This window comes from Salarias fasciatus, chromosome 23 (genome assembly GCF_902148845.1).
Source record: "Salarias fasciatus chromosome 23, fSalaFa1.1, whole genome shotgun sequence".
Lineage (NCBI taxonomy): Eukaryota > Metazoa > Chordata > Actinopteri > Blenniiformes > Blenniidae > Salarias > Salarias fasciatus.
This window is the reverse complement of record NC_043766.1, coordinates 33,579,858-33,606,132: the sequence shown is the minus strand read 5'-3', so window position 1 is coordinate 33,606,132 and position 26,275 is coordinate 33,579,858. Positions and strand designations below refer to the sequence as shown.

At 45.0% G+C, this 26,275-nt stretch overlaps 1 protein-coding gene and 1 long non-coding RNA gene across 2 annotated transcripts in view; one reads left to right on the top strand and one right to left on the bottom strand.

The window, feature by feature from the left end:
• Window positions 1-26,275, bottom strand: part of LOC115382260 (uncharacterized) — a 425,955-nt gene that overhangs the window by 397,686 nt on the left and 1,994 nt on the right. Inside the window, exon 2 of the long non-coding RNA XR_003930520.1 lies at window positions 490-492. This is a non-coding gene — a long non-coding RNA (uncharacterized LOC115382260). The remainder of the gene's footprint in view (window positions 1-489; window positions 493-26,275) is intronic.
• slc1a7b (solute carrier family 1 member 7b) overlaps window positions 21,659-26,275 on the top strand; it is a 69,771-nt gene continuing 65,154 nt past the window's right edge. Inside the window, exon 1 of the mRNA XM_030083916.1 lies at window positions 21,659-21,799. Within this exon, the coding sequence (XP_029939776.1) occupies window positions 21,659-21,799 (141 nt within the window). The remainder of the gene's footprint in view (window positions 21,800-26,275) is intronic.

Sequence of the window (26,275 nt, the reverse complement as noted above, 5' to 3'; positions counted from 1 at the left end):
CTTGGCTGACTTTGTGACCATGTCCAGGTCTTCTCTGGACAGAATGACTTGTTTCTCCACAGCAGATTCTGGAAAGTCCATCTCTGATCGATGTTGCCACAGCTCGTCCAGGTTCACAACGGACACACAGTTTACAGTTACTGGTTGCTCACAGTGATCAGCCTCTCCACTGTTTCCTGTCAGTGGTCCGTTCACCGTCCAGCCCAGCACCGTCCTTATTGCGTAAGGTCCATTATTTTCACTGTGGATGACTTCCTGTGGTTCCATGGCTCGTGGAACATTTGTCCCAATCAGCAGGTCAATTCCAGACTCGATCTGTGGTAAGGAGAGATGTTTCAAATATGGCCACTTCGTCAGATCTTCATTGGTGGGTATGTTCATTCTGTGCGCTGGCATTGACAGCTGTGTGAACGCTTCAGGCAGATCGATGAAGGTGTCATGTCGAAGTTCTGCCACCTCCAGTTCCGGCACGATGAAAGTGTTCACCACCCTCTCTTGCCCCATGGTCCTGAGCCTACCGGTTTTGTGTCCTTGTCCACAGACAGGGCTGGCCTCTCCACTTCCTTCACAGTAGCGAAGCTGGCTCCCTTGAAGTTGGAGCCTGGACGAGCTGTGGCAACATCGATCAGAGATGGACTTTCCAGAATCTGCTGTGGAGAAACAAGTCATTCTGTCCAGAGAAGACCTGGACATGGTCATAAAGTCAGCCAAGCACACTGAGGGTCGCTATCAGGACGTTCAGGAGCTGCTCCAGGAGGAGATGCGTCAGGAGCGGTCTCAGAGCACTCGGTTGCGGCAGAGGGAGGCAGGCCCTGCAGGAACAGGATGGGCTGCAGGACAAGATCAGCGACCAGGAAGCCAAGAACGCTCAGGCCGTGGAGGAGAGGCGGCGGCTGGAGGCTCGCGTCGCCCTGCTGGAGGAGGAGTAGTGCAGCGTGGTGCTGACCAGCAACCGGCTCAAGAAGTCCATGCTGCGGGCCTGCTGGATGAACGTGGAGCTGGCGGCCAAGTGCAGCAGCTCCCAGCGAGTGAAGGGTTCCCAGGTCCAGATGGAGCGCCAGAACAACGAGCAGCAGCAGGAGCTGAACAACATCCTGGTGAACCAGGACCACCTGCTGCAGATCGTCTGCAACCTGGAGAAGAAGCAGAAGAAGTTAAACCAGATGCTGATGGATCAGAAGAACATCTCAGCCTGCTAAGCAGCGGAGCGCGACTGGGCGGAGGCCGAGGCCCACATGAAGGACAAACTGGTTCGCAACAACAACGTGCGTGCCGAGAAGGAGAAGGACCTGCTGTCTCCCAAGGACAACATGGGCAAGAACGTCCACGAGCTAGAGAAGTCCAGACATGCCATGGAGCAGCAGCCGGAGGAGATGAAGAAGCAGCTGAAGGATCTCCAGACCCACATGAAGGATTTGTCCTGGGACCTGGAGAGTTTCAAGCCGCAGATCTGAACTGCGGAGTTGGACTGGATTGCAGAGAAACCTTGTCGCAGGAGATCAGGTGGGGTTTTTTTATGGACAGTACAGCACCTCATGATTCCTGGACGTGTTGTAGCAGCTGAAGGAGCTCCAGACCCACATGAAGGATCTCTACCGGGACCTGGAGAGCTGCTGCTGGCCTCAGGGATGGCGTGTGGGACACGGCCGCCGTTCGCGGAGTCTTCGACATCTCCAACGCTGACCGTCTGGGCTTCTCCGAGGTGGAGCTGGTGCAGATGGTGGTGGACGGCGTCAAGCTGCTGGTGGAGATAGAGAAGAGGCTGGAGAAGGGCCAGTCCATTGACGACCTGATGCCCGCCCCAAAGTAAATCCTCCAATTGGACGACCACGCCCCCTCCTCACCCCCCCACCCCACACCCCAACCCCACCCCCCCACCACCACCACCAAAAGAGTGACTACGGAAAGGACTGAGTAGAAAGGAATGTCTGGGACAGGACCAGAAACTAAAGAGCTAAAGGACACTGTGGACGGGACCAGAAACTAAAGGACTAAAGCAGGAGTCTCCAGACTGGTCCAGCATGGGCCGGTGTGGCTGATGGTTGTTGTTCAACCAAGCAGGAGCACATCAGATTCTGCCCATGTCCTCAAGAGTCCACCTGTAGACTTGGTGAAATAGGTTGACTCCACCTATTTACCAAGTCTACAGGTGGACTCAATTCTTTCTGGACCAGTTTGGAGACTCCTGGGCTAAAGGGACACTCTGGACGGGACCAGAAACTAAAGGGCTAAACTAGTCCTTTCGTTTCTGGTGCCGTCCAGAGTGTCCCTTTAGTTTTTGGTCCCGTCCAGAGTGTCTGTTTAGCTGCTAAATGGACACTCTGGACGGGACCAGAAACTAAAGGACTAAAGGGACACTATGGACGGAACCAGACACTAAAGAGCTAAAGGGACACTGTGGACGGAACCAGAAACTAAAGGGCTAAAGGGACACTATGGTGGGGAGCAGAAACTAAAGAACTAAAGGGACACTGTGGACGGGACAACAGGCAGACGGTCAGAGACAGACAGACGGGAATGAAAAAAAAGTGGCGGCTGGTGCAGTTCTCTCCATTGGGGGGGGGGTTCCATTTGAATGAATTCAAGAGTTTTTAAAACATTTTCAATAAAATTTAAGATAGATGCGAAGTCAGAAATTGTAGTCATAGAATTTCTTTCAAACAAACCTAATTTACGGCCACAGAACAACCCTAAAACAACCAAGAACAAAAAGCAAGCAAACATGTACTTAAGAATTAAACCATTGTATTTACAAAATTACAAGTGCAAAATGCAACAATACTTTTGTATTACTACTTTTTGTACATAAATTTTGCCATTCTGTCCTTGAGAGAACCAAATTTCTCAATGATGATAACCTATTTATTTTATGATTTAAAGCTAGGGTAGACGATGTTGTCCAAAAGCATTTCTTGTCATACTGAGTGAAATGCTCCTTGCCCCCTGGGAGAAGTCAATACATTATGTGGACGGAAAAAAGTGCGGAAAAAATCTGACCACTGTAGCGGCCACAGGAGTGTAAAAACTCTGACCAATCGAATCGCGCAGACCGCGCTTAAGAAACCAATCAAATCCCTTCGCCGTTCTACTAGCCCCCTGCGCGTTCATTTCAATGGCGTGCGCTGGCCCTGGTTCAGAGCGCGCGCGTTGCCAAGGAGCTCTCGTCGCTCGCGGCTCGCGTGAAAAATAGAAGGAAGCGGAGCGGGTGCGCTGCGCTCCTATGCGCGTTGTGTGCGGACAGTCAGAAAGGTTAATAACATTGGAGGCGATCACAAACCCCGTGCGCGTGGCACTTCCACATCCAGTGCGTTCGCTCCCAACGGAGCTCCTCCAATGGGGTGGGAGCTGGGCAGAGCCTTGGGGAAATGCTACATTCGTGCTACATGCTAGTTTTCCAAGATCGTCGACCCTAGCTTTAAATGTGTTAATTGTATGTCAACAATGCAAATTAACATAGCACTTCTATAAAAGTAGACTATTTTTTTCTACAGGGCCTATATTTAGATGTGTGTCTCACAATATAGCAGTATTAAAAACATTGTGTGTGTACCATTTACACTATTTAGCTTACCTCTGTAGACCTCTCTGAAGACCAGTTGGACCCAGTGTGCGGAGTTTCTTGGCCAGCTGAGACACACTGCCTCTGTGTTCTCCACAGAGAGTAGCTAGGGAATCTGCGTCTCCAGTTTATCGTCTCCGACTTCCGTGCCTTGATCTGTCTGTCGGCTACATGTCAGCGCCTCCCATGGCGGGAGGGTGGTGGTACGAAAATAATCCCTTTGTATTCAGCCGTGGGCGCATGGAATGTGCGCCCCAACATCTCCCTGTCGCTGGTATTGAAGAGGAGCTACTGCGCATGTCCAACTTTTGACAGTCTATGGCCAAAGATTTTTGCGCCCAGTGCGGACATACGTCACTAATCAGACAACACGGATGAATGAAACAACCTAACTCATCATCATTCCCTGTATATTTTTTATTATGCTCATAGAAAACTAGATAAACATTCACTACATATTTTTTTTATTATTATTGTTTAAAGGGACTTAAGGCAAGATTTGCATAAAAACGCTGTCTGGAGGACGGTTATGACAGCGGTCGTCACCTGGACGAATGGACACGGGCGCGGACCTCGCCGAAAGGTGAGTTGTGTGTATACTGCATTAATGCCAGTCGGTTGGTGCAGCGGTGCGGGCCAGATGTTTGGCTCTCGCGGGCCGGAACCCTGGTGTAGCATATCCTCGTTAGCTTCAAGCTTCTCCTGTGAATCGGGCTGCGGGGATTGACGCAGCGGCCTGCCGCGGCTCGACCTCGGCGGTTTGTTTTTCAGTCTAGAGCTTGCCATTCATCCTGGTCTAGCCACCAAAAAGTGTAGAACCACAGAGCAGTCCGACACACGACACCAGTGAATGCTGGACCAAGTTGAAAAGTGAAAAAAAAAAAAAAGTGGAAATCAGCATATTTCCCGGGAGCGCCGGCAAAACACGACCTACATCGACCACATTCACCGGAAGTTCCCACTGTCTGAATAAATTTTATAAAACACTAGTGGGTTACTGGCAGATTCGTGGCTCATAAGTAGCAATAAAATGCTGGAGACCTCTGCTTTACCCACACGGACACTTCACAGAAGCAGTTAAGAGTATTTTATTCTCCGTACACAAATGATACGCGAGGGCTACGTGTGGCTGTAATCCACCTCCACATGGCTTCTGGGTTGAACTTCTCTGTAAGAATGAGCATTGATCTGACTGCTGATATTGGTATTGGTATCAGTGCATCGCTGCTGACAGCCACAGGGCTAATATTCTGTTTTTATCATGCAGTTTATGCTGTCAAGAACGTTTCTTTTGAACCAGGCTGCTTCACTAATATTGGCTCACCACAGATGACAAGCATTTCACAGTAATGGTCTCTAAGCTCATGAGACTGATGGCAAAGAAACCTCTGCTGCTCCGACCCTCCTGCTTGATAGCTAATGATGGAGTAACTATGAATTGTCACACTGCGTTGTAAACGTTTCTTCAGCTTCCTGTCGCAACGGTGTCTTTGTATTCCAGACTAGGCAAGATGGACCTCCATTATCCTGTCAAGTGAAAAAGTTAGAACCCTCCAGAGTTTTAGATGTGCTTCAAAATACATTTTACACAATGGCATGCAGCATGGCTAGTAGTGCTAGTCCCGTTAAAAAAAGCCATTCTTTTTCCTCCATAATTAAAAGGTCTTTCTGGCAAGTCAATTACTTGTTCAGTTTGCAACTTTATCCAGAAAATAAATGGTTATATCTAGTAGAGCTTAAATGTCCCATGTACATAAATCAATCAATCAATCAATCAATCAATCCATTTATTTTTGTATAGCCCAGTATCACAACAACAGTTGCCTCAGAGGGCTTCATAAACACAAGCTGTAGTTTGGTTTCTTGCTTGGGTCGAAGCTGGGCGCTGTATTGGGTTGTGTAATGTTGAGAGACCGTATCACCAGCCAATCAGGTTTTACTGTGCGTTTTACAGGTAGCTTAGGTTTCTACAGCTTCTGAGGTGCGTCTGTCAGATGAGCTTAAACAATTGTGGACCTGCTGGCTGAAAAAATAGAAATTATGATCAGATGGAGATGTTACAATGGATGTGCTAACTGAAAACAAGCGAGGCTTTGTGCAGCATTTTACGAGGATGAGAAAGGTCAAGAAGGATTACAGGATGGATTTTATCTACAAGAGACGGAGGAGTGCTAGGTTTTGCTGTTTGGTTTTCACTCTCTGGATCAGACTGGTGCTGCTGTTGGGCCATTATGTGCTCTTGGTGTTGCTCCTGGTCTAAACTCTCTTCCTTGTTGTTGTGTAAAGCGGGGAGTGCCCTGTGGGCAGATGATCTGGTGATGTCTTGATGCCTTGTGCTTGTTGAGCCGCCGTCTTGTTGGTGTAGGTATTGTAAAGTACTGAAGTGGCGTTGATTCCGGACTGTGTAAATATTGTAGGGCATGGTTGGGGGGGTATTTTGTTCCTGCTGGTCCTGACTGAAACACCACCGCACGCTAATGGTTACACACATGAGAAAGTCATTTCTTTAGGTCTGTGAAATGAAAGAACTTTGTGAAATTACTGTTCTCCAGAGTTGGGGAGTAATGGATTACATGTAACAGCATTACATAATAAGGGTACAAACATTTTTTGGAACTGTAATCCCTGACAGTACCTAAAAAATATGTAATCTCGTTACAGGTACTTCTGATAAAAACACGGATTACTGAGTAGGATTACTTTTGAAAATCAGGTGGCATATACCAGAATTACAACAGACATAAGTGCTGTATTCAGACAACGTGACACTTTACGGCGCGTTACGTCTCAAACCTGGACACTCTCCTAGATAAATAAACAGTAGACAACAAAGATAAAGAAAGAATAGACGCCGAATTGAGAGCTACCTTGAAGCAGTCGCCTACTGTTATATACTTAAAAGTGAATGAAACAACCCGCGTTGCCATGAATTTTGCCACCTGCTGCTGGAGTCATGGCTGCTCCAGGGAGAGAAACTCATTCTCTGGCTGGAAACGTAGACATCATTTTTTATTTAAGTCAGATGAGACCAGAACTTCTCTGTACAATGTAAACTCTGCCTCCAGCTGTGAAAATGCTCTCAACATCCAGGAACTCATCAAACCTGAAGACACATCTACAGGTATGAAACACACCTGAACTCACAGTGAAGCTAAAGTGTTATTAGCCTGCTAGCCTGTCAGTAACCTGCTGCTGAGAACCTCAGCCTCACCAGGCTGAACTCAGAAGAATCTGATGGAGGCAATAATATCTTCAGCCTGTATGGAGGATTTATTGGAGACTGCATGTTTCCTTCTGTCACTGAGGAATGAATCAACTCTGAACTCTTGAAAAAAAACACTGAACATGGCCTTACCTGAACACAAACCTGCTCCTCACTACAGCAGTACAGCTACACAGCAGACTGAGGATATAATATAAATGTGTGTTAACACAGTTAATGCAGCTCCTGGTGCTGCTGCTGTTCTGTAGAGCTACTAGAGGAACACAGTCTGAACTGATGAAGCTGATCCTGAGTCAGAGAGAAAGAAAGTCAGATTCTCAGTAGGTTTAGAGGTTAAAGGTCATGTTGTTGATATTAATTGAACACACAGAGTTCAGAACACTCAGAGCATTGTGTGTTTGCTGTGTGTAGTCGTCACGACACCGACAGGATGAGACAGTGTTTTTGTCTTTGTCTTTATTTTTAAGTTTGCTGTTGAAGCAATCTAAAAGTAATCTGCTAGTTTAATTTTTTTTATTGAACTACTCAGAGTGAGTTACTGATTACATTTTTTGTCAAGTAACTTGTAATTGTACCAGATTACATTTTAAAAATAACCCTCCCAACCCTGCTGTTCTCATTAATTAAATGTTCTCAAACAAACAAAGAGACACGACTAAAGACTAAAGTATACTATCTAGTCAAGCGCTGGTCACTCGATGTTTGCTTTCAGTGCCATTAATGGACACACCTCTGCTGAAATTACATGAAATGTCTGGAACTTTGTACCAAATCCTTCAGGAAGTAATCTTTTGGAGTTGAGAGTAAATCTCAACTGCATCATTTTCACCCCGACATGACAGGTTCTCTTCTCTTTCAGTTTAATTATTTTACTGCGTGTCTCCTCCAAATGCAGTTTAACAAAGTCTGCCTACTACCTCCTCCCACTTCAGTTCATATCTTCCGATGCGAGTAAAACACTCGTTTCCATGACAGCAGGCTTTTTCCTGTCAGAAAATAATGCTGCAGGAGAACCAACAGTGATGACGCCCTGCATGTCTGACCTCCGCTATAATACAGTGTCACTCACAGACTGCTGCTTACAAAAAAAAAAAAAGAAAAAAACAACAACATGAAGGAGCTTTTTCACCACACGTTTCAGGCCGAAGACCATCATGCAGAGTGACCAGACCAACAGCTGAGGCGGATAAAACCTATACCGATAAGAACACCAGTATTGGGCATTGGGTTCGATACTGACTGGGAACAGTGTGCAGACAGAAGTAGGGCTGTGTGGTATACATGGTATGACGGTAGAAACTATATAAATTTGGCCACGGTAGAGATTTGCGCTCTGCTGTCATCTCACCTGATACAGTTTAACTGCCACTACGACGTGAATAAAATGTGTGGAAACAGTCGTTCAGTTCTTCTCTTTTACTGAAAAACGGTGCATGGCATCATTGAACATGTTCAGCTTCTTCTGGGGCACGTCTTGACGGCTAAACACTTTCTGGGGCAATCCTTCTTCTGTGGTGTGTGTGTGTGTAAAAATAAGGTCGAACATGCAAACAGCACACCTAGTGGCATGAAGTGCAAGTGCAGGTGAATTAAAAAACAACAACAACAACAACAAAACCTGTTCAGAAACACTTCCATTTTAGGATTTACACTGCGACATTTATACTGTGATGGTCCGTGTACCTTTCGGCCATTCGATTTTCGTTTTATTTTGGGAAATCCAAAATCGGGAAACGAGCCGACTTCCGTTTCCCGATTTGATGTTGGGAAACAAAATACGGGAGACGGTCCGTTTCCCGTTTCTCGTTTGGAAATTGAAAATCAAAAAATGAAAAATTAGCCTTCATCTGATTTCTAATTATGCGTTTATCAAACAGAAGTCAGGAAATAAAATACGGCCATTATTTAATTCAATCATTTCTCAAGTTCGCGTTGCCGGAAAACCGGATGTCGAGCTTTCTCTTCCTCCTCTGCTACTTCGCCCTCTTTACTTCTGCTTCTAGACACCGAACTATAAAAAACGTGTATTTTCTTTGAAAACGTCTTTGGACGATTACGCCCACTTAATAGTGGACATGAATGCCAGCGGCATGACTGCAGGTGAAATCTCTGCACACCTGTGCAGTCGGTTTGGCCCGGTCCGGGGGTTTTCAGACAGAAATGTCTGAAGATGGACCTCCGAGCGCGGCCTCTCCACCTTTGTGTCGGATGATCAACTCCCAGCTGAAGTCGCTTCAGCGTCTGCCGAGGTGAGTAGCAACAAACCTCATTAATTTATATGTTTATGATTAAAATCGCGGATTTTCATTGATTTTACCACAGCTGTACAGCGACACCTACTGGCGGCAGCAGCACACTGCAGATTGTGCTGACGGAGATCTCATTCATCACGTTGACAGAAACATATTTTCAGGAGCGAAAAATACACATAAAAAAATAGTAATATCAAATCTGAGGCTACAGATGCTCTCAGTGTCACTAAGGTTGTTTTCAGTTACAATTGGGTATTTACACTTTCTAATGAACAAATTATACCATTTTGTATATTGGTTATTGATTCATAATGGAATCCAAACATGTATTATTGTTGTTCTCAACAACCTGATGTATTTCTGTTTGCTGTTGTGTGTCATTTTCATTAACTTACTGAATCATGTGTTTATGGAATTGATAGGTTGGGCCAACATACGGGAGGAAAACGATGACAGGATTCCTGTCTTCTGAAGGCATCCATGCCAGTGAGAGGAGAGTGGGAGCTGCTTTAAGAGCAGTTCACCCTCCACACCACCAGGCTTGCCAACATGTAAGCCTATTTTCCAGAGAATCACAACTGAACAGTAGTTTATTCTGTCAGATTTACCGAGTTTCTTTTGTTTTTCTTTCTTTAAGGGAGCCTGGAACCTGAACTCAGTCCCATACAGGGCTGACTACTTTGGACAGAAGCTCCACATGGACCAGAATGAGAAGCTGGTCATGTTTGGAGTGACCCATGTTGTTGCCATCGATGGGTGCAGTGGGAAATTGGTTGCCCATTCCACCATGGCAATTAAAAACAACCTCAAAATATATGAGGAGGTGTACAGGTAGAGTGTTAACTCTTACACGTATTTCAAAAACAGTTTAGTTCTAACAGACACACAGGATGTTAAATTGAGATTTCATGTCTTTTGCTCTTAAACAAAGATATATCAGCATATGTACACCTCATGTTGTTTACTGCTGTTGTTTTAGGGCGGCAGTGATGAAGTCCGGGCTGTGGGATCAGCTTCGGGCAGACTGTGACTGTGGGACAGAGTTTCACCTGAGTCTCTTCATGCAAGAGAAACTATCTGAATACAGATACAACAAAGAGCGGCCGGCATTTCTGCAGACGCCATCAACATCAGTAGGTTTTCTTTGCTGCTCTTTTTCCGAACGATACATTGTGAAATTAACATGCTCTGATAATTCAGTTTTGATTTTACTCCACAGGAATGATATTTTTAAAATATTTTATTTTTTACTTTTTCATCCATTTTAATCTTTTGTTTACAAGCAACCGATCATTATTCATGACATGTAAATCTCTCCGTTTTTTTGTACTTCTTTACTTTCAGAGCCATGGCATCGAGCGGATTTGGGTCGAGGTTTGTATGTTTTTCTTTCTGTGAGATATTAAATTTGTTTTACTGAGCTCAGATACAATTTAATTGTGACGTATGTGTGACTTTGTAGGTCAACAACAGGGTCAACTACAAAATCAAGGCCTGCCTGACACATCTGAGACCAGGAGGTCCTGGATATGCAGGACGGGGTTGTCAGGTTCTGGGTCTCAGCTCTATCAGTGTTGGCATCAGCCGGTTTGTGGAGTCCTGGAATGCTCACAGAGTTCTGGTACTTTCATTTTCATGCTCCTTGTTTTAGTGTGACTGTCTATATTCGTGACAGTTTGAGGAAAAATAGTGACCAGTCACTGCAGATTGATTACGAGTGATGTACTGCTAATAGGCTGTTTCAGTTGCTCATGTGCGGCTCTTGTCCCGTGTGTCCTTTTTGTAACCCAGTGCAGGAAGAGGGATCCCCAGTGTTCTGGCCTCAGGTGGCTGTCCAGTCCAGGTTCCTGAGGACCTGCTGCCTTGTGCCTCTGTTGCAGCAGACTGGTACGATGCAGAGAGAGGCTCTTCCCTGACCAGGGTCTCAGGTGTTGGAGTTGACTCTTTCACAACAGAAGAAGCGAGACAACAGGCTGGAACAGGCGACATCTCTCCCCTGTTCGATGGCATCACCAATGACAACCCAGAGGCCTTTCTGGATGCTGCAGCACCTCATCTGTGTCAGCAGTGAGTGAAGAGATCAGGGAACAGAAAGAAAGTGGAGAGAGTTTGTTCTGCCATTAAAGTTCCTTGAGAAAGAGTTTGGATGTCTATTTTTTTTTTGTCCTTTTTGCAGCACAACATTAAGATAAGGGTTGTTCATGAATTGTGAAAGGAATCAAGAATCATATATTTAACCAACACCCAGGATATGAAATATCAATAAATTTATTCCATAATACTGCAAATAATGACATTAGAAACATTCAACAATTAATTGCAGCAGTGAGATAAACTATGTACAATAACAAAATAAGAACTACAAAAACATGAAAGTTAATTGAAAAGTAGAGGAAAGGAGAAAACATATTAATTCACTGATTTGAAAAAGGTCAAGGCAGCATCGAGACCCCTCGCCTGGTGGACGTTTGACTCAAAGTCTGGGCTTCTGCACTTCAGGCAGTGGTCTGTGTTTATGAGCCACTGCCTCACGCAGGCTCCGCCCCCCCACCAGTGAGCCACAGCAGGTCGCAAACATGGGCTCATCCATGATAGCTGTAAACACAATTCTGATACAGGATATATCACATTTAAACAGCACATTGAAATTACACTGTAAGTTAGCTGAAGGTTGTATCTTGCACTTCACAAGTCCCTGTGTTACTTATCTTCTACATACCTTTATAAACCAAGCAGGAGAAAGCTTCCACCGCTGGCTGGACATCAGCTTCTCGAATTTTCCTCATGGCCATCTCAGATAGCTGATTGATGTTGTCTGAGATGCCATGAAGGCTCTCAGCAGCATTCTTCAGCTCATCGATTTTGTGGATGACATCCTGCAGACGGCCGTCTGGAGCCCTTCGACTTACATGTGGAAGCAAAAAAGAAGCAGCTGAAGACAAAGGATAATAAATCATTTAAGATTTCTGTGTGTGTCAGATTCTGTGACAGTGTGTGCAAATAAAACGCACACATTGCAACTCACAACCTAAATGGTATGTTTTTACTTTATGTCAAATGTTATATTACCTTGTTCTGGAATTCCTGGAATTCACTGTCGAACAAGGCAAACACTTTCCAGGAATTCTGTTTCCAACAGTGGGAGCCTGAAGATTCAGAGAGACTGTATATTAGTTTTCCATTTAAAAGCTCAAAAGAATTATAAATTGCTATTATATGATTCCCAGTTTGGATGTGTGATATGTACCAAAGAGTCCCAGATAACCTGTCATGCCTGAGGAAAAAACAACGTACTTCTTGTTCCCTTGGAATCTATGATTTCCCTCCTCACTCTCCAGAGCATCTCTGACTTTGGAGGCAATCCCCTCAATAGTGGCCTCTGCTTCAGAGAAGCGTATGACCACTCTTCTGGAGGTTGCCAACCTCCCATTCACAACCTCACCGATATGGATTGACCTGGGGATGGATGAATGGATGAATAGACACTTTATTACTTCCTGAGGGATATTAAATCATCCAGTAGTATAAAACATTTCCAGCTAATAAACAATAATCAGTAATAAACAGTTATTTTCTGATTAGGGGAGGTTGAAGAATGAAATTTCACTTTAAGCCTCAATAATCATATGGTAACCTTTACCTCTGCAGTGGTCTAGAAAAGCCAACGGGTCTTGATGTCCCCAATCCCGGTGCTCTTCCTGAGCCCACTGAGGGGACAGACGCCGAGGGCATGGAGAAGGGGACGGGCCCTGTTGACTGGGGTCATGCTCGGCCCCTGGTCTCCGTGGACCTCATAATGCCCACGATTCGTGAGGTTCGGGGGAAAGTCCCTGAGAGGTCAGGGAAAATGGCGGTGTTTGTGTCGTCAGTGATGAAGACACTGCCAGCACTAACCTGTATGATTAGATAAAATGGAAGACTAATACAAATGATCTGTTCAACACAAAGGTTTTATCAAGTTCAAATTCATCACAGCATCTTTGCCCCAATAACAGTGTTTGATTACTATGACTGAGAGTAAAGAAGTATTGGGTGGTGCATTAACAGTAGAAATAAAAAGTAGTTAAACACCAAAAACAGTAGTGCGAAGTCCACGGAAAATTATTGCCAATTATTGCTAGCTAACCTGGATGGATGCTAAATCCATTCATTAAATTCATCTTCCACAAACACAATTCAAACTTTTAATATCATGTTATGTGGCGTTTTCTCACCTGAAAAATCCTGCAGACTTTGCCCGCCGTCATGTCTTCCCCTCTAAGAGTGACTCTCCTCCCTCCACGAAATAACACATATAGGACTCCGTCACGTTGTAATCCTCACAGAGACAGGAGATGGCGGAAGAGGCCGTGTGGAGGGTGGGGGGGCAGCTGGGACCCTGATAGACATAATATTGATGTCGATCGCGTGGCGGACTCAGCGTTCGAAGCTCACAGACATTCAGAAGGGGGCAGCACACACACACAGTACTCTGACTTTTCAAACGAAGAAGAACGTCTTCCGGGTTTCCGTACAAGCAAGTTTGAGAAAAAGAATAATGGCCGTGTTTTATTTCCCAACTTCTGTTTGATAAACGCATAATTAGAAATCAGGCGAAGGCTTGTTTTTCGTTTTTTCGATTTTCAATTTCCAAACGAGAAACGGGAAACGGACCGTCGCCCGTATTTTGTTTCCCAACATCAAATCGGGAAACGGAAGTTAGCTCGTTTCCCGATTTTGGATTTCCTGAAATAAAACGAAAATCGAATGGCCGAAAGGTACACGGACCCGTGATGTATACCGTTACCGTGAAGGGATTTAATTTATACCATGATATGAATTTTAAGTCACACTTCCCCGCCCTAGACAGAAGCTATACTGTTGTCAGAGTCCTCTGTCTCCTGTCTGAAGAAATCATTGTTTTGATGAGTGGAGACTTTCGTCACATCTTGAACTGAACTTAAAGGGCCTGTTGTTACGATAACACTCTTAAGCGAAAATGCTGAACTTTCGTTCTTTTTGGGCTCGGAGCCACAGATAACGTAACTTTCTGACAGCACTTGGGCGCTGTCCCAATGTGAAGAGGCTGCTAATGCACATGTGCACTCAGGAAAAAAATGGCTCAAAATAAATGAAACAAAAAGTGCATTTAAAAAGATTCAAGTATCCAAAATGAACTGTTATTTTGATGACCTTATCAGCAGGAAAATAAGGGAACACACTTAAACATTTGATGTAGCGCTGAGTTTGGAGGAATTAGTGGGAGAACTGGGCCCGGCTTTTCCTTCTGACGAGAGTCTGAAAGCCTGGAGTTTCAGCAGACAAAGCTCAGAGTCCGGAGTGTTTGTGTGTGTTCAGCTGAGCAGCGCTGAGAAGAAACACTCGTCACAGAGCTGCACTATAACTGGGACACCGTTCTGCATCTCATGTCGTCTGCGTCGTACCTGCGATTCTCCACGCGCCGTCAGCACAAAATATCTATCAAAAACGCTGCAGGTCTTCTTCTGTGGTGTCAAATGGAGGGTGTCCCTCCATTCAGGACCCTCCCCCTCCTCGTTGCAGGAGACTTTTCGACTTCTGTTCCCAGAATGGAAGAAGCCAGTCTGACCGGACGAGACCCGTTCACCTCTGGCATCAACGTGTGCATCGCCCTAAAGAAGTGTAAACTGCCACCAAAGTAACTCGAAAAAACATCTTATGGTTAAAATGTGTAAGTTTGATATATTGCTTTATTTTTTTTAATGTTATCAAACAACAAGGACCTTGAGTTTTGATGGCGACTGATGCTCTGTCCTGTCCTCTGATTATTTCAGGTTCAGTCATTCGACTGATTGAGGCTTTCAGTAGAGCAGGGCGAAGCTGGATCCGTGTGCGTTTTCAGAAAATAAACATGGCGTTGTAGATTAGAGGACCCATGATTTCGCTGTCACCGGGTTTTGTCTGGCTGTTTGATGGAGGGAGGGACCTGCCAGTCATCTGCTGTGCAGCCTATTTACAATGACATCTGCTCTCAGCAGATGCTTAATGAGCCTTAGCAGAGAACAATTGTTGCTTGGCCTTATGGGAAAATTAGAAAAAAAAAAAAAAGCATTTTCACTTTGTATTAAAAACAACTACATTACGATTAATCACTGAACAGTCATTCAAAGAAAAGGAGGAGGAAGGTGTATGGAGATGAGTGTTTACAGAGGCGTTCACAGAGAAGAAGCTTCACTCCACCACGGCCACTGCTCATATCTGAAACTCCTGTTAACGCTGGTCTCCTGTTCCAATGTTTGACTGAATGAGCAGTGAGGCTTCAGTGTGAAGCGCTAACGTGGCTAAGCTAGCGCTCCTGCACAGATGCCACCGTGACTTCTGCGTTACATAATCGCAGAGGGCGTGAAACAGCACAGCGCGGCGCTCGCACCGGCCACGTATCGCATGAATGCATTTACAGGCATGATTTAGGCATGAGCTTTCCGCGCCGCCGTCAGTCGGGGAGTAATTGGTGCATTTTGGCTAAACCGGAGGCGTGTGAGCAACTGCTTTTGGCTTTTTAATGAATGAATGTATGTCAGCTTCTGGGAGGCCGTCTAATCCTGTGTAATCCCTGCCTGATGAAACCAGATAGAGTGGAAATATTGGCAAAAGAGAAGGATTAGTGACCATGGAGTCTGGCAAAACATGTGATCCTAGCACGAGCACATACTTTACTCACACATATGCGAGCTCTCCCCTGGCACACGGGGACGGCTCGCCAAAAAAACCCTCACCACCATTCATGAGTATTCCCAACAGGAAGCAAGAGCACACACGAGAGCGCCGTGCATGTGCATGTCGTTAGGAGCATCTCCAGTTCTGAAGCTCCCATATATGCAAAGTTTGAAGAAGAAGAAAAAAACAAAGTGCCGTTCCTTTTCATCGGCAGGGCTAAGACGCAGGTTTTAATTGGCAGACTGATTCAGCGCGGCCCGACAGCAGCGCGCACGACCTCGCCATGTTGACAGACTGTGAAGGACAAAGTGACCTGAATCACTCCAGCTTTGGGCAAATGAAAGATTAAAAGTCCTGAAATAAATAAATTAAATCAAATCTCTGCAGCAGTCGGGATATTTCTGGAACAGACACACAGCGTAGCTCACAGACACAAGTTTGCGCTGAAGAATGAAATGGGGGCTGATCCCAGGTCTGCCACGTCTGGCCCGAACCCCACATGACACCGTTTATGGCTCCTGAAGTCTGGCTGGACCCGGTTCCCCGGTCTAGGCTGGCTTTGACCGATTCATTTTCCTCAAGTAGTTAATTATTTCAATATGTAGAATTCATGTTCGGAGTCTCATCCTTTCTTTGTTCCAGTGTTACGGTCATTTCTCCTTTAAAGTTGATGTTTTGAGTTAAAATAACTTAGTGTGTTGTATTATCCTCATAAGAGAACTTTCTTTATTAATTAATTCTTTATTATGTCAAACAAACAAAGAACTCCGCACTGTTTCAACAAGATATCCTCCTGTTTTTCAGCAGCTTATTTTCTCGTCTTTTCCAGTAATGTTGGCAAAGTTTTTGAAATTTCCACCACAAAACGACCCTCCCTTACCGGTTCTTTCATTTGTTCGGCTTCTTTTTTGATGTAGCTTGAGTTGAATGGCATGTCTAGACAAATTATAAGTACAAGTTCAACTTCTGATAACAAAGAAGCTTCAGTTCAGTGTCCATAAGAAATGGAGCTGAAGAGATAAAATCAGTCCATGTGACGGAGTGGGGCCGTCAGTTTTTATAGGTCCTGTTGACACATCAGCGTTTCAAGTGGAAACGTGTTGTTTTTTTGGCTTTTGGATTCAGAAAAGTTCCCGGTTGGCACTGGTGGTTGTTTTTAATACAGAAAGCAGTAGCACACACACATGCTGCAGAGAAACATAGCTGCACTGTAAACATGAACAAATGCTGCAGCGACTGTCGCTGCAACGTGGAAAAACTAATTACTACAGCCGTGGTGCGTTCACCTACACCTGCATGGAGTCGCACCATTATCAGCCAACACGGTGTAAACAGTCCCCTTCACCTTCGGTCCTCCTCACAGAAGTCGCTCACAGTCGTCAGTCGTTTCACCCAGTAAAGCATCAACCTTTCCCCTCTCCACGCCCGCAGAAAAGCTGTGAGCACCTAAAGCTGATTGCACGTTGCATTCAGAGCACAAATTACAGCCAAAGGTAGGTCAGCGTGAAAGGTCCAGTAATTACACCAGAAGGGACAGTAATTAGACAGAAAATGTACATTATATGCAAAGACATTGATTGCATGATGAAACCAGATGGCATGAATAACCAGGGCCATTAAAATAATAATAATAAGAAGATTTAACAAGTGTTAAATTTGCACATTTATCAAGCAAATTGACGTTATTAAAATCAATTTCAACTGGGAGATTTAGATTTATTTTTGGATAAGAACACGGGGAAGAAAAACAGTTTTCCATCAGTTGAGAGGAATGTGATTACATGAGATGGTGTAAAGACTGAGGGAAGCGCAGATCAATGCGGATCGAGTGCATGAAAGCAGTGTCAGCCGGGGGAAGAATGGCCGCCGTCCTCACGTGACGAGCCGCCGTGCCTCTACGGCGGCGACTGTACATGTATGAAACGGATATGTTAAAGTCCGGTCACATGTATTTCTGTTAATCCCCCAGCTATTCTCATACATTACTGAATGAAATCCATCTTAACGGTAAAGCCCACATACACGCCACTCCCCGACAGGAGAAGGTGACCCTTTAGGAGCAAATCGCCAACCGGCACAGCTGCAGCACTTTCTGGATAAACAAGTTCATGGTGGTTAAAAAAAAAACCTGTACTGGGCATCAGAGCTGCTTAATGGAGAGCTATGAACCAAATTTTCTGGAGTAATTGCTTTCTCTTCCAGACAATACAAACAGGACAGATAAGCTTCTGTCCTTTTCCTTCCGACTGAGGAAATAATTACCAAACCTGCCGCCAAAATTGAACTGCTAATCTTCTCGGAGGCAATAAATGGCCTACAACGGAAGTTTGGATGAAGTTGTTATTCTTGCACTCACCGCGCACACACACACACACACACACACACACACACACACACACAGACACGTACACAAACACCGTGGCGGTCGACCTTCAGCAGCAGCTGGATGAAGAAAATGAGGATGACGGATTTGAAAAGCTGATGAATGTGTCATGATCACTCGACACACCAGCAACGGCCGTCGATTTTGAGCTTTATGGACATTTATAGAGTTTCGAATTTCAAAAGTACATAATTAACCTGATATTATGCTACGTGATTTAAATAGCAAGGAAAAGTTTCAACTTGCTCCAGTTTTCCTGATTCAGAGTCTGAAAAGTAGCAGGTGGCTGCAGTGATGGACTCCAGCACAGCAGGAGCAGCAGGCTGCAGAGTCCAGAGGTTTGAGGGCAGTCAGTGTGTTTACACACCATTTTTCAGCTTTAGCTCACATCCCCTTCCATCACAAGCAGTTGTGGATCGATCAGCTGCTTACATTTGGTTCCCGTTGTCGACTGTAATGATGTTTTAAATGAAACGCATCGTTTTTGCGAAAACTTTCACGTGTGCTGAAAAACGGTGTGCAGGACCAGCGTTTCCACAGTTTACATGGAGATGGAGTCGGAGCATTTTTCTAAGAGTTTCATCTCGGCAGCCGTTTTGAAAACGTGGCGTTTTCAGTATCTCCAGGTGCCACTGTCGCGTAAACAAACAAAATGCCGCTAAAGTTTTATCGCATGGAAACGACGTCACCAAAATAAACCAACTCATTACAAGCAACGTGGAAAATGAAATGACTCCATGAAGCCAAACAAGCACGGAGAAACAAACAACACACACATGAAGCCAGTGAGCCAAACACTGACAGCACAACCAGTCTCAACAATACACAAAAACAGAGACCCTAAAAAACAGAAAACAAAAACGAACACTCTCCCAGCCTTGTTGTGATTTCGGTAACGTGTGCATTTCCAGCATTGGCAGCCTCAGAGCAGACAGAGCCTACAAAGAAATCACCAGCAGAGAAACCACAGATGGACTCCCAGGTCCAGCGGTTATTCTTAACCTCTTCACACTGTACAGTAAACATGCATGGAAGACACCGGACGGTAAAAATGAGGCAAGACATTCACCTCCCCAATAAATTAAATGAATGAATGAATAAATGAATAAATCAAGGACGCGTAAAGACACCAAGATGAAGGTATTGAGAAGCAGTTTAATGACAATGCAGTCAACATGCTGCTGCAAAAGGATGAAATGTCTTCAAAGAGACTTGCAGTGTTTGACAACAGAGAAAACTGAACATTCTGATCAAATAAACTCCGCCGTGGGCCTCAAAACTTCAGGACAGCTCAGTTTAAATGCATCTGCATTGATGAAATCTATGTAGTATTTAATGTTCCTTCAGCTTTTTGCTTTGAGTCGCTCTATAGAGCTTCTGGCGCCATAAGCCAGCTAAAGAAAGGAAACCCTCATTTCTGTGATGGAAGCACAGCAGAGCTTTTCAGCCGTCCACACTGGCTCCTCCAAAGGAGCTCAGCAAAGTCACGTCATTCAAGCAAGCCAGTCATAAGCACTAAAAAAAAAAAAAAAATAGGGAAAAAAAAATCTCACCTGAGATGAAAGATGTGGGAACACCGAGTGCTTGCATGAGGATGGCTTTTGTAGTCGCGACGGTGACAGGAAGAATGAGTTAAATTGGCTGAAAGGATGAAATTATCTCTGGAGAGGCTGAATTATTTGCCAGCTTTAACAGACTGCCACATCAGACTTCTTTGTTGGTAAAAGGTGCAAATGATCAGAATTTCTCACATGGTTCGTGAATGTGGCGCCCGGTTTGGGCTCCGGCTGGAGCCCGGGAGCTCCTCCGGCTGGAGCCGCTCACACCGGTAATTACAGTCACTTCTCGTCAGGTTGGAACGCCTCCATCGCTCCAGTGAAAACAGCGCAGCTCTAATTACACCGATGGCATTTTCTGGACTGGAAAACAACTGTTAATTCAATTATTTTGGCTACAGTTAAGACGCTATCAGTTAATAACTGGTTTCGCGCCTGCAGTCTTCACGCTGCGATACAGTTCTCCACCGTAGCTTCCTCATTTGTTTGAAGACACTTATGAATGTAATTATGAGAAGGCTTTTACCGCCAGTCGATGTTATTGTAATGCCTCTGGGAAACCTCGGGGAGAGTAAATGAATCCAGCAAGCAGGTTAAATAGATTCCTCTACTGTCTGCAGTGAACACAGGAGGTAAAGAGAAGCTGCCTGCTAGACCCAGTCAGGTGGTTGGAGGGCTCATCCACAGCTCCATCTGAAGTCATGAGCTTTCTGTTGCACCTGTGTGATAAAAATCAGAGATGCATTGTGACCGGGACACGGAACTGTTGAGTTATACAGCAGTCAGGTCTGAACACCTCAACCGCAAATACATTCAGGATAGTATTCACATTTTGGCACGAACCAGACAACGAGACGAGTTTAAAGACAGAGTCCTCATTTTGGTCTCATTGCTGTCCTGTCCACTTTGGAGTGTCCTTCATGAGTTTCAGAGGACTCCACTGCCTGCTTAGAGACCCCATCTGTGCCATGAGAGCTGCTTTTCACTGGGCTTTTTGCTAAAAAAACATAAGAAATCAAAGCAGGGCTGTGGATCATCCAGAGTGTACTCAGGAGCATCTCCAAATACCATCGGTCCTCAAGGTCCTCGCCAGTGAGTGAGTCACTCTGCAAAGCTGTTGTTTAACAGCTGAAGCTCAGAATTAGGTCAGACACTTCAAATGGGCTGAATATTTACATAATCCGCTGTTAGATGGCATATCTTTTTGAATATAATATGACATTACAGTGCATAGCTCAATTTGCATGTAGAAAACAAAGACTTAACATTTTCACTTCTGAATGCATCACAGGAGAAACAGATCCTTCTGTAGGTTTTCTGCACGTTGCCACAGATAAAGTCTGTCTACGTTGTTATGGCAATTTCAAATGAGCTGAAAACACCCAAATCCGGTGTTTTTGCCACAGTTAGGATTGTGGGTGTTGCTCCTCTTGTCACATGTGCAGATTCACCCCACTGGAAGTTTGAAAACCGGCTCCTGAAGCCCGTGGCGGTCCTGGCCTCGGAAGGCCCTCAAGGCCGCTCCGCTAACCTTTGTCAAATTGTCCACGGATCTTTAATCCAGCTTCAGAACTGTTTAATACAGTTGCGCTCTAACAGGATTGGCGATGTGAGCCCCCCGGGACACGGCTGCCAGCTGTTCCCTCCCCCTGGCGGCGGGGCGGCACACGGGGCCAGGCTCGGGTGGAGCAGGGTGGGGAGGGGATGCCTGGAAAGTGAGAGGATCCTCTTAGCCGAGCGCAGATAGCTGCGGCGGGAGGACGAGAGGGGATGCTGCTGTGAGCCCGAAGGTGCTTCACCAAACATCCGAGGACTGAATATTTCACATCAGCCATTTGTTTTTCTTCTCCGTTGATGATTTATTTCTTCTTTTTTTTTTTCCTTCTTCTTCCGGTTTTGTTCTCTGTGCTTCCGTCACCGCACCTGGATTGTAGGTCTTGTGTTTTAATCGACTGGCTGGCCACATTTATGGGCTGCTGAGCGGAGAGGAGGCGGGACGGGTGACTCACGATGGCCGTGGCTCTGGACGCAGTGTGGCTGAGGGTGAAGAACGTGTGCAAGCAGAATGGGCTCCTCATCATGTCGGTGCTGGCCGTGGTCATCGGGTGTCTTCTGGGATTCTTCCTGAGGACGCGGCGGCTCACAGAGCAGGTCAGTCCCGTCCCTAACCCCAGCCCCTCACGGCCGAACACTCACTGAAGTACCGTTACGTCCAGACGCCTCCTCCCTTCGCCCGGGCCCTCATTCCTCAGCATCAGCAGGGTCGACTCTGAAAGCTCAGCGGCGTGGACGAGGCGCTCCGCTGCGCTGATCTGAAGCTTTCTGAGTCCCAGAGAAGAAACTACACACTCCCACGTCTCAGCAAAACCTTCAGCGCAGCCAGGCGGCCTGGCTGAAGGAAAATCATGCTGATCTCGAAGGTTTTCGGTTTAATAATTACAAAGCAAATAAGACCTGACTTTCCCCTTTCAAATACAACACCGCTCCGAACACGCCGCCGCATGCCTTCACCGCAAGCTGCAGTTTTTCCCTCAATGCCTTTCAAAATGTCTGCAGCATTATTAGGATATTGAAGCTGAAGTCATTCAGCATGTGAGCGTGGAGATTTCATGGCCAGTCACGATTTACCGTCCACCGCCGCTTTACGTCAAAGCTTATTTTGTTCTCACTTATATTCTTCATTCTGACTTTCCCTCATTGCTTCTATTTTATCACTATTTCACATCTACAGATCAAAAACAGCATTTTATTGGAATTTGTTCTACCACTTATCAACTATGATTTTATCTCAAACATTAAAACAAAGAAAAAATAATTATATTTGTACAATTTCCTCCTCTTTTGTATTAAAAAAACGTTCTCATCCCGTGTTGAGACATACATATGCCTCAGATAAATCACGCTTCTGCATCTCTGCGATCAGTCGTCATCCTCTTAACCGATGAACTAGCCGTCTTTGCTCGGCTGATTGTAATCTGGATGGCTGTGCGGCACAGTCTGTGTGCGAGTGCACTGTCAAGCCTGCATCGCCGTCGCTGGAAATGCCTGAACTACACATAGAATGACTGTTGGACACAAATCCACGCAACATAAAAACTGAAATCCTCTGCAGAAATGTCACCTCGACACAAATGTCCATCATAAAATGTCACAATAATGATTATATATCTGAAATAAGTCTATATATTAAGAAATAATTTTTTTAAAAAAGCAGATTTCTGATAAAATAAAATTCTAATAAAATGAAAGCCCCGCTGGATCTGCAGCTTTCAGCAATAGAGTAAGTGCAGGAAATTCACTCCTCTAAGCCCTGACCTCCAGAGTATAAGGCTAACATCTCAAAGCAGGTCAGTCAAGTAAACAGGCACATAAGCCCTTTACCGACGCATGCCTCCAGATTTTATGCATGTGAAATTATTAACAGGACTTTTATCGACTGGAAATGTTTCACACACAAAAAAAAAAAAATCTTCAGGAGCACTGACTTGATTTTTAATGTCTTCATTTCTAACTCCATTGTTTCTGGGTGCGCGGTGTATTTTGCTGTTTTCTTGTCACCGTCATGAATATCTGGCTCACAGCGGCGATTTGTGAAACGCTGGCCGTCACTCATCCCCTCGGCACAGTCTTCCTCGCAGGGAGCCGATCTGCTCTCCCTGCTGACGGACTCAACTGAATTGATCTAATATGTCCGTGGCTCATGGGCTTGTGGCACTTTGCTCGCTGTCCAGAGGCAAAATAATGTCTCCGAGCTGCAGGAAGCTCTGTGCAGGGCTCGGCTCTGTGTCCAGGAATGAGCGTCCCTGTTCAAGCTTCGGTCTGCTGCTCATGTTTGGAGTAATTTGCACTCCTTTTCATTGCTTCCTATCTGCCAGCTTCTGCTGCTGCTTGACAGATTAGTTCTTCCCCCATAAAAGCAGAAGACATTACACTCAAATAGAACGGACATTGGACAGCTGGTCCAAATGTTGGCCTAATGGAGAGATTGTTGGGGAATTAGATCAAATGTTGAACCAATGAACCAAATGAGCTGTTTGCCTGGATGTTGGACTGTCCGTCACAGTGTTAAAGTACTAGCTGGAGTGTTTGCCGGTTGGTCAGAATATCGGTCTGTCTGTCTAATCGTATGATGAATAATGTTGGTCTAACATTCATCTTAATGACTATATGTCTGAATGTTGGGCCATATTGGCCCAAATGATGAGCTGTGGGTCGAAGTGTTTGGTTATTGGTCTGAATGGTGGACTACAGCTGTTAATGTTGAACCACCAGTACATCTGGATTCCTTCCAATTTTTGAGAATTGATCCGATGTTTTTATCGGTCAAATAGTTTCTTGGACTATTTATGCTGAATGGTGGGCGTTTGGCCCAAATGTTGTGCTATTGGCCTGAATGTTGGATGATTGGTCTGAATGTTGAATTATGGGTCTGAATGCTGGATTGCTGGTCTAAAAGTTGAACTGTTGGTCTGAATGTTGAATTATTGGTCTGAAAGTTGAATTCTCGGTCTGAAAGTTGAACTGAGTCCATCCTTCTAGTGGCCAAGTGGCCTTAAAGTATATGTCACCATATAACAGACCTGCATGAGCAAAATGTAAACTTGATTTTAACCTTTGTTGGGATTCAACTTGTCTACTAACACATTATTGCATCATTTCCACTCTTTCCGACAGCTTAAGGATAAAAAATCACTGTATTCAAAATGTTACAGGCAGAAAAAAAAATCTTTTTTCATATAAACTTTCTGGCTTCCAGGTAGCCACTGTTTTCCATCACAGTCAACAATACATGAAAACCAAATCACAGGTTTGGAAATACACATTTTGTTAAGCCTCACTCTGACTTTGAAAGAGAATATTTCCCTCATAACCTCTGGCATTGCCTCCCAGTGAGTTTGCTTGTGGCTCAGCGCCGCCGGGCAGTGCTTCCTGTTGGAACGCTCTCGGCCCACAGCTCCTCTCCGTACGCTTTCTTCCTCCCACAGTCCCAAGACTTCTTGCCAGAGGGGGAGTGACTGAGCATCTTCTGTATCAGTGGCGTAATGACGGATTAGTGAACACTGTGGTTCAGTGGGGAGAGCAGTCGTCTTGCAATCGGGAGGTTGTTAGTTCGATTCCTGTCTCCCCCTGTCTGCATGTCGAAGTGTCCTTGGGCAAGACACTGAACCCCGAACTGCCCCCAGTGGATGGACTGAGCGCCTTGCATGGCAGCCGCCTCCACTGGTGTGTGAATGTGTGTGTGAATGGGTGAAGGTGTTAATGCAGTGTAAAGCACTTTGGGCTCTGTCAATGCAGTGTAAAAAAGCGCTATATAAGTGTAGACCATTTACCATTTACCATTACTGCTGTAGGGCACAACATTGCCTCAGTCTGGTCCTGCCTCATATTTCATGATCGAGACCGAGTCATCCAGGACAACTGCTCTCTTTTTCTCATCAGGAAATCTAAGTGCCATGATCAACAGAGACTGTGATTCACGTGACCGTTTCTGCATGAATCTGAGCAATATCTGAAATGACGCCTGTGATTTAAAGTGACACTAAGGAACTTTTCAACCTTAATAAAACATTTTAATATCTTTTGTGATGATACATCCACTTACAACTAGTTGAATGACCCCTCTGTCACGGCCTGAGGGCGTCAGTATTGGTTTCATTTGCACTAAGCAGCTGTGAGGAGGGTGGTAGGAACCCTGCACACTAAAAAACTCCAAATGTGCGGACTGCTTTACGGCATGCGTCACATCATGATATAACATTGTTTAGCCATCATTACATTCATTACCTCGTCGCTATCCGTCCTTCACACAGCCACTGGAAACAAATGAAGGCGAGTTCAGTCCAACAGCACGCCACCGGGAGCAGCATTTTACGACGTCACGTGCTAGTGTTCATGGGAACTGTAGTATTCCGTCAGGCAAAACACTACCGGCTTTGTCCACTGGCGCCGCCAAAATCAACGAAAACTGAAAGTTCCTTAGTGTTGCTTTAACGCTCTTTCCCTACACAGAAACATTAGGTCGGAATATTACAGAATATTATGTTCATCCAGAAATGTTGAAGAAGTAAAATTTTCCACCTGACACCAACATCGGCTGTTTTGATTTTGCTACATGCTACGTGCTACATGCTAGACATCATTACAGTAGACCCAGTAGGCTCATTACCGGCGAGCTGGAGCAGGTGGCGACACACGGCGGTCTACAGTTGGCTGTACGTACAGAGCACTGTGCTGTGATCGGATTCAGATTGGGAAAACTCTATTTTTCACACAAGGGCCAATTAGTTTACAGCCTTCCAGTGCGCCCTCGCTTTTATGCATGCACAACTCCAGTTGTTGTAACTTTGAGTCACATTAATTTAGTATTTGGTGACGTAATTTAATTTACACGATTGATTCAAAGCTGTATTAATTTCAAGATTATTTAAAGTTAACAAAAACAGAGTTAAAAACAGCTGGAATGGAATCATGATGCAGTTAACTGATGTTGGTCCGTTTAGTTGAACTGAAATGTATTTGTCTTATGTTGCCTACAGCATGTCACTTTAAGTGAACTTCATTTCCCATGAGGCTTTGCGTAAAAACCCGGAAGTCAGTTCAGAGAAAATAGCGGGAGACTTGTTGCTG